The 12,378-nt window shown below is 47.8% G+C and overlaps 3 protein-coding genes across 3 annotated transcripts; 2 read left to right on the top strand and 1 right to left on the bottom strand.

The window, feature by feature from the left end:
* Positions 1–1,902: 1,902 nt before the first annotated feature.
* On the top strand, positions 1,903–3,225 carry FSST1_006253 (uncharacterized protein; the record flags this gene model as incomplete). Its single annotated transcript, XM_083232604.1, has 3 exons — positions 1,903–2,024; positions 2,085–2,494; positions 2,543–3,225. The coding sequence occupies 3 exons, from the start codon at positions 1,903–1,905 to the stop codon at positions 3,223–3,225; spliced, it is 1,215 nt and encodes a 404-aa protein (XP_083089683.1).
* Positions 3,226–4,546: 1,321 nt separating this feature from the next.
* Positions 4,547–6,155, top strand: FSST1_006252 (major facilitator superfamily domain-containing protein; the record flags this gene model as incomplete). The annotated part of the gene is made up of 4 exons (XM_083232603.1): positions 4,547–4,743; positions 4,787–5,170; positions 5,215–5,966; positions 6,013–6,155. 4 exons carry the CDS (start codon positions 4,547–4,549, stop codon positions 6,153–6,155), a joined length of 1,476 nt encoding a protein of 491 aa, XP_083089682.1.
* Positions 6,156–10,222: 4,067 nt separating this feature from the next.
* FSST1_006251 (inorganic pyrophosphatase) lies at positions 10,223–11,486 on the bottom strand (the record flags this gene model as incomplete). Its single annotated transcript, XM_083232602.1, has 7 exons — positions 10,223–10,546; positions 10,590–10,651; positions 10,695–10,761; positions 10,809–10,869; positions 10,918–11,101; positions 11,148–11,307; positions 11,352–11,486. 7 exons carry the CDS (start codon positions 11,484–11,486, stop codon positions 10,223–10,225), a joined length of 993 nt encoding a protein of 330 aa, XP_083089681.1.
* Positions 11,487–12,378: the final 892 nt, after the last annotated feature.

Raw genomic sequence — 12,378 nt, 5'->3', positions numbered from 1 at the left:
GAAGGCATGGCCGCCAAGCTAAGAGGGCGGATAACGGCCTAGCGCTGACGGGCTTGGCAGGTTTCATCGGTGTGAATCGCAATGAAGAAAAAGTGTTGATCCAAATTGTTGTTTTGCGTAAGCAAGCAAAGTGTCATTTTTCTGTTATGGGGAATGGAATATTAGATGTTTGGGTGCAAGACATGGATTGAAACATTATATCCACGGGAATGGTCCTCTCGCTATCTATCTCTCCACGATTGAGCTTAACGCTTAACGTTTAACGAACGGGGGAGTCTGGTGGTGGAGTCTGGAGATGCGAGATGAAAGTTTACCGTATCTTTTAGTTGACAGGTCGGTTGGCTGGGTTCAGGTTCGTTAGGATAGCCGTGCGTGCATCTATTGAGATTTTGACACTTATACCATAGTACTCCGTACTCTGTAGTTGAGATTCTATTCAGCTATCAAATATACATGGATGTCTGTTCAAGGGACTGGATAATGTCTTGCCTTGCGTTTTTTTGATGGGGAGTTGGGTCTCAGCCCTTCAGCAGGGAGACTGAGACAAAATACCACCGTGAGACTAACACTTCAAGGGAGAATTGTCAGCTGTTTTTTACGGGCTGATTATTTTGTAAGGATTCTAATCGCATACCAGCGATACCCTCGGATACTGTCAATCAATTCAATTGCTTTACTCTGCTTATTGTTACTACTGCTTACTGTCAATGATAGAGAGGGGCTCTATCAAATTAGACAAGAAAAAAAGGCCAAGCCAAATTTCCGCCTAGCGAGAACGTTGCAGATAAGCTATTGTTTGATTGGCTGTATGAGACCATCGCAATCAAGGCCATACCATGCAAGTGGCTTCCCGAAAGGGAGCGCCATCCAATGTCTGATCGAGATGTGAGATGTGTCTGCAGGGGGTGGTTCAACAGATATGGACTCACGACAGATATTCTTTTGTCAGGCCCTCCATATCTCCAGCTGAACATCTTTTCTTTTGCTTGGCAGAACACTCTGTGAGTCTGTCAAGTCCCACATGGAAGGAAACACTGTATAACAGATCAAGATATTTGGGACAGACATATTTATGACGCATCATGCTACAGGACCAGATTTAAAGGGGCTCTTGTAGCAGATCTACTACCACTACTACTAAGCTTAACAGGAACTTTACCCATTGGTCAACTATTCCCTACAAGGTAAAACTACAACTTCAGGGGGTTGGGAATAGTCGCTCAAAAATGGTTGACAAGAGAAAAGGAGAGAATTGAAACTGGATAGATACAATAGCATGTACTGCGATAACCCCCTGATTCACTTGGCAAAGAAAGAGAATGATTGGTATTGGTTGTTGATTCATCGCCACTTCAAGCCTCATGCTTGGTTGAAGCCGGCCATTCAATTTTAGTGTAGCCAATGCACTAAAAAATCAGTGAGCGGGAAGTGGAAGTCTGCCATGCAACCTTGCATCCGTGCAATCCAATCTTGCAGGTCTCCTTCCTCCCGCCTCCATGCCCCCTCTGTTTCTGTTCCTTCAGGCTTCCCCGACCATCTCCGTCCACCATTTCTCTCCCTCTCTTCTTCCCCCCCTCCCCTGTCCGCTTTTTATTTAATTTAATTCAATTCATCCCACCTAAGAACAATCCATTCTCAACGTCAACGTCCACACCCCCCCTGCGTCTTTTCTGGCCTTATCAGAACCTGGTTCCTCTTTTTACTCTTGTCCTCTCTTCTTTCTTCCTTCTTCACCGTTCGTCTTTTCTTCATTACAGCTACCATAGTTTTTTTTATCATCCCAAGCGACGTCGCGTGCCGCTTCGGGTTTTGGTTCTGCTTCTTGTGTCCTTGTAGGCACTTTTCATTCCCTCTGAATATCTCAAAAGTATACGCGTCGGAAAATAGAGTCACTTGCCCACAATGTTCGGTCAAGTGCGTACAAACCGGTCGACGGTCCTTATGGCCGGCACCGTCATCTTCTTGGTCGCTTTTGTTAGCCTGGCCTACAACCATCTCGACACCTGGGAGCCTCCTACTGATGTGTGAGTTGTCTTTTTGAGAAGGTTTCGGTTCGAAACAGATTGCTAACGGTTCCAACGCAGCGCTACCGATACCGAGACTTCCATCATCGGCGATAACCATGATAAACCTCACCACGACGAGCCTGCAAAGACTGAGCCTCAACAGACTGAGTCTAGCCACGGCGCCATGTCCAAGCCCGACCACGCTTCCAACGCTTCCACCGAGCTTGGCGACTACTACTTCAACTACATCATGAAGTCCAAGGTTAAGCCTACCGATAAGAAGTACGCGCCTTTCGGTGCTTTCCCCATGGAGCTCCCCGGTGAGGCCAAGTGGACCAGCATGGTTGGCGAGGAGCTTTGCATTATCGATCTTGACAACCGTCCTTTCAACGAGCCCGGCCAAATCTTCTCTGAGGGTCTGATGAGCTGGGACCGCGCTGACGAGGCTCACGGTTTGTCTCTTGGTGTTCTGAACCACTGGCTCTATGGTTTGTGCAGCCCCTCCTAAATCAGCTTCTATTTCTAACCTCTCACAGCCAAGAACCACGGTTACAAGTACTATTACGTTGACATCACCGATCCCTTTGAGGACCGCCGTAACTCGTGGAAGAAGCCTCCGATTCTGTCCAAGATCCTCAAGAAGCACAAGGCTTGCATTTTCCTTGACTCCGATGCCGTCTTCCACCACATCGACCTGCCTTTTGAGTGGCTCATGAACTACTGGCAGCTTCACCCCGACACCAACTCTCTGGCTCTTGCCTACGATCCTACCCACAAGAACAACATGGACAAGTTTGACAAGGTCTACCTCAACACTGGTTTCATCGTTCTCCAGAACAACGAGAAGACCTTTGAGATTCTCAAGGAGTGGGAGGACTGCCCCAACGAGGGTGGCAAGCACCCCGACTGTGTCGACTTCCGAAAGAACCGCCCCGGAAAGCCTACCGACCAGGGTGGTTTCGGTACCTACATCCGTTACGATTACCCCAAGGACATCAAGGATCTTCCTTGCACTGAGGCCAACGGTTTCCCCGAGAGCAAGTCTGGATGTGAAGGAAAGTTCATCAAGCATCTCTGGACCGGAAAGAAGGACCACATCAAGGTCGTCATCGGCCAGCAGGTTCCTGGTGATTTGCTGGAGATGTTCCACAAGCAATTCCTCGACGAGAAGCCCCAGTTCTTCATCTCTGAGCGAGATGTCATGGCCTGGAAGGATTAAATAATGAACATGCTTTAATGAGACGAGAGTACTAGAAAAGACGGACATGACGGCTTTCGAATCTTTTTTTTTAATAACTGTACTTTAACTATACCATCCAGGAGAGTGGTATACCTTCTACCCAACCCAAATTGGGCTTCATTATGGTGTTTTTGGGAGTGTTTTATGGTTTACAAAGGGCCGACGAGCTGTTGATACTGAGATCGAGACATTTGGATCATTTTTTCACACCATGTATGCGACGCAATGTAATGCATTCGAGTTTCAGCATGACTCGGTTTATGAGTAATAAGAAAATGAGTTTTAACAAATGTTTGTTGGTTTTCTGTGATTGACTTGTGATTGTGAAGTGTTGGGGATTTGTTGATGTATACGTGTGAGTACACGATCCATGTCATATGATGCCGTCAATGCATCTACACACGAACAGGCAAACACATGAGATCCAGTTCATAGGTAGGCTTTTATTGTAAGGATTAGAATAACTATCGTCATTTTTAACATAGTCTGCCATTCTCTAGAAGTATTTGTGTTTTGCTTGGAATACCATACCTCTACCAAATGACCTACCCTACGTCTCCCTTGTGATTCTCAATATTTGTAATATCCGAATAAAGGTCAGGCTAATTAAGACCTGAACGTAATTTTATTGGATACAATTATATTCCTATCACTTTATAGATATGTGCAATGTTGCTTGATTGAGGAGGCTCTATCGGTTTCGAGGAATTGCATGTTGGCGTGATAACGCTGAAGATTCATTGCCTTTCCATGTTTACTCCCCAACATGAAGGGCATACGAAAAACCCTTTGCCAATGACCAACAGAGAACCAGAAACTTAAGAGACACTGCCGACTCGATTTCTAAGCCGAGTTAGAGGAGAATGATGCGAAACTCAATGAGTCGCGCTATAATTCATCATAATGAGGGGATCAGGTCATCTGCACCCCGTAAAGTCAATTGTTGATGAAGATCCAACAGCCGAGGTACTTTGAACCAACATAACAAGACGAAATGTAACCCAAGGTTTACAATCATGCGCATTGAACAAGGTAAGTAGGTAATTCTTACCTATTGCGCTTATGATCATTAATCCTAAACCCGACCCGTCTGCGTTTGTTGCAGTGCAGCTCGTCTAAAGTCGATCACTAATCACATAAACGGACGGGGAAATCGCATAAATACTCCTGCGGGACACTTCCGCGCACCTCAAAGCACACCGTCGGACTTTTGAGGTATTGTTGATAAGCAATTGATGTGTTTAAACGTAGATAAAATGCATCTCCACCTCATGATTGAGTATAGAGCATAGCACTCATCATGGATATTATCACGAAACAAGATGAAGGCGAGGCATCGCTGGGGAATGAATCAACGACGGAGCATGATGTAGAAGTTGCAAGACCGAAAGAACAAGATACAGATGATTGGGATACCAGTCCTGAGAATCCATACAACTGGCCTGCTTGGAAGAAAGCATTGCAGGTGGCGATGCTTTCTTCATCAGCTATACTCGCGTACGTACACACTCTCCCATGACTTACCCTTCTAACAAGATAGATCAATCGGTACATCGATGATGAGTCCAGCCCGCAACGATCTCATGTCCGAATTCAACGTCAGTTCAACGGTCGCTCTCCTCCCCTTGACGATGTACGTCCTCGCCTTGGGCTTCGGGCCCATCATCGGCGGTCCATTGTCAGAAACCATCGGTCGCTACGCCATTTACGCCACGAGTGTTCCCCTAGGTACTTTGTTCACCATCGGTGCTGGTTTCGTACATAATATAGGCGCGCTGTGCTTCTTGCGCTTCATGGCGGGTTTGTGCTGGGGGCCTGTTCTTGCTGTTGCGTCTGGGACTTTGTCTGAGACGTTTACGCCTAAGAATAGAGGGCCTGTTTCGGCAGTGTTTATACTCATGCCCTTCTTGGGACCTGGATTAGGGTAAGTTTTCGTTGAACAAGTGGAAAGTAAAGCTGACGATATAGACCGGTCATAGGATCCTTCGTGGTGAACCGAAAAGGATGGCGCTGGACACAGTGGACGTTGGTCTTCTTCTCTATCCTCGCCATGATCGTCGCGGCGTTCGCCCATGAGACTTTCCATCCAGTCATCAAGCGCAGACTTGCGAAGAAGAAGGGGTTGAAGATTGATCCACCGCCGCCTTTGGCTGCTCGACTCAAGATGTTTGCCCTCGTGGCAGTGGTGCGACCTATTCGAATGCTGCTATTCGAACCCATCACTGGCTTCATCTGTCTATACGTTGCAGCCGAGTTTGGTACGCTTTTCAGTTTCTTTGCCGCCGTGCCGTACACATTCGGAAGAGTATACCAGTTCTCCATCGAGGAGTCGGGGTTGGTGTTTCTTTCCATCGTCATCGGCTGTCTTCTAGGCCTCATCACAGTTATTCTATGCGATGTGCTCTTGTACCGTAAGCAGGCGAGCAAGTATCCTCCTCACCAGATCCCGCCAGAGCACCGCCTTTACCCGTCCTTGATTGGAAGTATCGGATTGCCAATTGGACTCTTTTGGTTTGGTTGGACAGCGAGACCGGGAGTGTCGTGGGCGAGTCCCGCAGCCGCTATGGTTGTCTTTGCCTGGGGAAATCTGTGTGTGTTTGTTAGTACAATGCAGTATATCACCGATACGTATCACGGGAATGTCGTTGCGAGCGCTGCGAGTGCGAATGGTCTTGCGCGGTATGGCTTTGCGGGCGTATTTCCCCTGTTCACCATTCAGAGTAAGTTTGTTCACGGCTTGGTTGAACAAAAGCTAACAGGTTGTAGTGTATGAGAAGCTGGGGATTGATTGGGCCAGTAGTCTTCTTGGGTTCGTTGCGTTGGTGCTGTTGCCGGTTCCTTGGGTATTGTTCAAGTATGGTCCCAAGATCAGGGTGAAGAGTTCTTACGAGACGGTACAGTTTAGTTGAGGTTTCAGTATTGTTTATACTAGCCTCTGAGCTTCTATGATGTAAAAAGAATATTGTAAATAAATAAAAAATGGCATATCTATTCGTTTTCAGCTACTTCGATACTGAGGCGCATCACCAAAGAGGACATGAAAACGTTACGCGGGGGCATATAATTACGAACAGGCATTCAAGAAATGATAGATTGGGACTATATAGGTCGATTGGGATGAAAATGTCAATCAAGTATTTTGTGTGTAGTCGTTCATATCGCAGTTTCTTCAAAGCCTCGTTCTGAGCGGGCTGGCGAAATACCGAAACACAGTCGATTGATCCCTCGCGACTGGAACGGCGCTGGTATGAGGCCCCGGTTCATGCAATACTCCACTAAGTGCATGGAATGAATCGTGGGTACGTATCGGTTGGAAATGTGGGGCGGACCGTTGAGCGGGACCCACAAACCTTATCCGACGGACACGTGATTCTCATATCGCTTGGCAATATTAAAACAATAGAGTGAAGAACACATGAAAACAAAGGCAATGAGTCCAATTCTTTCGAACAAGACACTCTGAGCACACAGCTGATAAAGAGTAGGCGTAGTTTTAAGTGGGGCACATCGAGATGTGTGTGTGGGCCTCGATGGTGGAGAAACTTGCCAAACCTTGCACAACCCACTCACACACACCATATATACATCTTTCAAAACCTAGAACTACAACGAATCACACAGGCAACGTGACGGAGTGGTTATCGTGCTTGCCTCGAATTAAATATAGATAGCAAGTTCCTTCGGGAGCGCAGGTTCGAATCCTGCCGTTGTCGATTCTAATTTTTTGTCGGTATCTCAGTTGAGAAACTTTAGTGTTTCGGCTGAGGACGTACTTTTTTGTACCTTTCAGCACTTGCTTTAGAGGGACCACACCGTCTAGAGGCGCTTGTTGGCGTGAACCACACCGTTATGGTGATACCCTCATTTTTCGACCGGGTCACTTTTCGGCTGGGATTTTTCAACATTCGCACATTTTCACACACCAACATTAACCCACCAACATTATTATTTTGACCCGTGCCTTCACAAAATTGCCAAGCGTGGAAATTAAGCTGTTACCGCACAGTCGAACATCATGGGGGCATCTCAAATCATACTCGCGGTGGACAACATTTTCTTAACTAGAAGACTTATGATTTGAGGAAAAATTGCGTAAGAAGATGGTCTAAATAGCATAAACTGCCCTTCATTTCGTCCGTTGTGCTTCCATGTAACTGTTTTGACATCTTGAGGTCGCCCACATTCCCAACGCAACAACATATTCCACCCATTTTTCACACTTGCCTCAAAGCCAACCGCACCTCTGATTAATGTTGATAAAGATGTGATTCGACACCCAGGAAGGCGGGGATCAGGGACAACTGCGCGATCTCAATTGATCTCGACTGTGGTATGCCCTCTAAGGAATTGTCAGGAAGACGGAACAGACACTGACGCGGAACTAGCACAATGCGGGCAACTTGATAGGGCGGTAATTTTGAATCTTTGTGGTAAGTAAGTATTATATTATGTCTGATCTGATAATTGATAGAAGAAGTAGCTTCGCAGCATTCTTGGCGGCTCGCTGACCATCTAAAAAGAGATGCAAGCTTAACAGTAATTCCCAATAGTGCAACAGAAGGTAAAGAACAGTAGTCAAAGTCAACAAGACCTTAGGGCTCAACATCAAACCAAATCTAGCCACTGTAACCATCCATGTCCATATTGGCTTCCTATCCACTCAGCATGTTCATCTTGATCTCTGCGGAGGACAAGACTTCCTGGACCTCGCCAAGCAGCTTGGCATCTTCCTCCGCTCTACGATCCGGTCGCCGTGTTCCACGGGCAGAAGGGCGCCCTGGGGAATCTAGAGGGGGAAAGCGGATTGCCCTGGCGGCGTTTCTGGCCCTGCCAGATTCGCTATGAAGGCGCGAGCTCCGTCTCGCCACCAGTAACTCAATATCTCTCCGGCCATGAAACTCCGGCTCAATGCCGTCGCAATCGTCTTGGAAGTTCTCGTTGAGCAGTTCTTGCACCAACGGTGGCGGGCAACGTCCCTATAAGTGTCTTCGGGTCACTAAACTTCCCCACAAGCATGATGGCATGCATAAATCGACCGCTCCCCATTTGATCTGCACATCGTAGTCAAGCTCATTTGGTCGTAGGATTGGTGTTGAGGACGAGGCTCGTAGAGCTGGTTGCAGTGGGCGTCGTGATGCGCTTCTCGGTTTACCGTATAGTCTCTTGAGCCATAGCCCGCCACATTGTCCGCTGATTGCCGGGATAAAGTCAGTATTATGCTCAGGTAACGTGTAACGGTTGTATCTTACTGCTGTTGACTTAACTGGTCGCTGGGATTGGGGGTGGCAGAACGACCATAGGGATCGAGACCGGAACCCGACATAGCAATATGTGTGAATGGCCAGCGTGATTGGCTTCTATGCCGCGGTAGGTCAGGCCTGGTAACGGAGCGACCGAGTTTGCATCCACGACGAAGAACCTACTGAACGGTCAGTTAATCACAGACAAATGTGACAGGGGAAGGGGGCATCGTTGTTTACACTTCTGAGCTCTACAACTGGAGCGACGATCTCTTGCCAACACTCATCGGCTTTGACTCAGTCACAGACGCAAACAGGAGCAGATTCCGACAACTAGCGACCGTATCGGAAGCCTCTGATGCACCTCAACAAGATTCCAACTTTGTATCATGCCTTGCAGAAGAAAGTTAAGGTTCGACTTCTGAACCATGAGGTCCCGCCGCCCGGATGAGTGAGCATGCCGTATGTACTACCCGTGACCTTGGTCGTAGGACTGGTGCTGAGTGCGGGAGTATTAGGGCTGATTATAGTAGGCATCCTGATGCGCTTCTGGAACCACAGCGTAATCTCCCCCTGAAGGGGGGCCATAACCGGTCAGGTTGTCTACTGATTGCTAAATAAAAAGTCAGTGTGATGATTATCTGTAATGTTTAGCGCTTGAAACTTACTGCTGCGTTGAGGTTCAAGTGGTCGCTAGGGGTAAACACCCGCGAGGGTCGGGACCGGGACAGAATTCTGTGAAGAAGGGCTGTACTGAGCTTCGATTGTATGATTCCCGGCCCCGACCTCCGATCCTGTCTTCGTAGGTGGGATGACCTTATATAAACCACAGTGTTTGATGGACGTATAGTTGTTTTGGCATGTGTGATAAAATGAGATGTTTCTGTGGGTGTGAAGGAATAACATTGAGGTACTTGTTGGTGCCGCCGTAGAGAATATCGCAGTGGAGACGCCTGCCACTTCAGGTGAGTTGAGAATAAAATGCCCAAGAGCGCGTAGCAGTAGCTACCGACGCCAGTACCTGGGTTGGTAGGCTGAATTCCATCTTACCTACCTTAGTAGGTAGTCTCCTTGGTTTCCTTTTGACCTCTTCTCCTTTTTTGACATTGTGCGGTGAATCCAGAAGCGCATCACGATGCAATTATATAGTCAAGGCTACAGGCAGTACTGTCACTCTTCTCAGAATCTTAGTATGCCGGGTCCTTATCCTCATGGGCGTTTACCTACGTTCATATCCCCCATCCTTCCTTGACAATCGCTAACCTTCGCAGGTCGTTCATTCCCAGTAGTCTATCAATGACAAAGCCGAAGAACTTCCATCCATCAACTCTAGAGATAGTACAAGAAAGGCAGGTTTGCCCGGCGAGTTACCTGGAGTTACCCCCGGAAACAGTGGTTGATATAGAGGAGCCGCTGCGGGTTGGGCGAAGACAGCTGAGCAGCTGAGATATGTGCATGCCATCCTACTTTTAGAGGAGGAAGATGTCAAGCTGCTTAGCAACGTCTAGTACCTAGGTCTTGTCCTCTGCAGAGATCAAGATGAACATGTTGAGCGAGCAGGAAGTCAATATGGACATGGATGGTAGTCACTGAATATATCTCAGTAGCTCAAGTAGCAAATCGACACCTAGTATTCAAGGCCAGACGGCTAATTATTCATTGTGTGGTATATTATGGAGTAACAGATCTTGACCCAGAGAGATAGCCTTGAGACATGTCACTCAATCCAACAACGTTCATTTCTTGCCAAGCTCAATCAACTTGTAGTCCTTATCCAAGTAGTACCACAGATCATACTTAGACGGCCTCTCCGCAGCGGGCAAAGGCTTGGATTCGGCAGGAAGACCGAACTTTTTGGTGGCATCCTTGCTCTTGATGTAGCTCTTGTAGTTCTTGGAGCTGGTCTGGTTGTAGTTGATCTCGTTAGAGTCAACCTTTCCGCGCACGAGATCTTGCCAATCGCCATGGCTGCTCTTGATGGTCTTGGCCATGAACTTGGCATTCTGGTAGTCTCCTCTGACAATCTCGAGGACGTCGTCGCCACGAGGGACCTTGTAGTACTGAGAGTGTTAGTGGACGTGAGAAAGGCGGCAGGGGACGTACAGTGAACCAGTTGTAGAAGGTCTTTGCGAGACCGGGGCGGTACTTTTCGAGATCCTCGACGGCTGGGAATGTTAGTTTAGGGTTGCATTGGGGCGAGTGACTTACACTCGACGAGCTTAGCAAAGGGGTCCTTGGTATCGATGGCGATGACTTTCCAGTCTGTCTCACCACCCTAAAAAGATCAGTAAGTACGCACTACATAGCATGACGTCTACTCACATCGTTGAGAGCGAGTCCACCTAGAACCTTGACAGACTTGACTTGGCCAACGTGGGCGGGACTATGCTACAGGTCAGCCGTGTCTCTTCAATTGAATGAAGACACCTACACCTCGCTGATGTCAAAAAGATCAATGGGATCGTTGTCACCAGGATATCCAGTAAAGTCGTGGTCAAAGTTGGGGCTCTCCCATGTCTGGGGGATAGATCCGTAGTGGAAGGGGTACGACTTGTGAGGCCATACACTTTCCACAAAACGAGGTAGCTTCTTCTTGTCGTCGTGGAAGATGGGATCTATAGGTGGTCAGACTGGTATTGATCATTGGTTTGGGAGGCATACTCATAGGCTCATCGCGACGGGTCTCAATCTTGCCATCAGTCCATCGAGGAATCTCGACAACATAGCTCACGATGCGATTGTTGCCCTTTTCAGGATACAAAGGAATATCGTGCCAGAAGGAAATAGGCTGGCCGTCTTTCTCGAGCCACACACGCCAATCCTAGACATGTCAATGCTTGTTCAGGACAGGAACAAGTTACTCACAAGGGTGTTGCGAGCGCCGACTTCTCTTAGGGTAAGAGAATCGTAGTCAAAAGACTTTGCTCTAGGCGCAAGAGAAGAACTAATAGCCAAGCAAGGCAATAAAGCCAGCTGAAGGATAAAAGATGTGGCAACCATTGTCAAAGATCAGAACCGTCTGCAGAACCTCAAAGTTGTATCAGCTTCCATGTCGTCTTTTAGGCTTAAACCAAGCCAAGATGGCCCGTCACTCGCGTGAGGTTCATTTCATCTCGGTGACGAATTGGGTTCGAAATCGACGCCCAAATAAACGGGATCATAAACCCTGTAGATCTGCGGAGTAGTGGTAGATCCAACAGCGATGCGCGGGTGATGCACGTGTAGATCTTTTGGTGCGTCTTTTCCTGTAAGCCAAGAGGCACGTGGGATATGGCGATTTTGGGGTAGAGATAAGCGTGGCAAACGTTCCTGGGCTAGTGAATAGCTCATGGGCTAAGCGATGCTGTAAATGAATAATAAATCGGTAACCTTAGAAGTAGATTCGAGATAAGATAAAGCTATTAACTGAATTGTTTCTCCCTTTGGTCTTTTGCGGCCCCGAGGCTGACCTCTACCAGCTGAACGATGGGAGCGGCGCAGCACAGATTATGAAATAACATCCCTACTATGCTTTCTTCCGGTTTGTTGGCTTCGATTCGGTCGTGTCGGGTGGTGGTTTCGCGGTTCATTTCTTTCCCAAGCTCGTGCTGTGTCTTGTGATGCCAGTTGCTGAGGGAGCGGCATATTGTCGTTGGTCGCCTGTTGCAGGTAGATCTGGGATAGAAACAGCATTTAACTGTCTCCATGATGTTAGCAAGACTCCCGCATTTTAAAAGTTAGACAGAGGGAGTGGTGGAAGACCTGACGTACTACCGAAGACCCCGCGGTTGTATCTATTGCGATGCCGCAGGTCAGATCGGCCGACTCGGCGAACGGAACTGCTGCAGCGGCTATGGAAGCTGCAAGAACGATTGGGTTTGCGCCTTCCGTGCCGGTGAACCCGCTATGATCA

Source organism: Fusarium sambucinum, chromosome I (genome assembly GCF_050947815.1).
Source record: "Fusarium sambucinum isolate potato_lamoka chromosome I, whole genome shotgun sequence".
NCBI lineage: Eukaryota > Fungi > Ascomycota > Sordariomycetes > Hypocreales > Nectriaceae > Fusarium > Fusarium sambucinum.
Note: the sequence above shows the minus strand (reverse complement) of the source record. Positions and strands in the feature narration are given on the sequence as shown.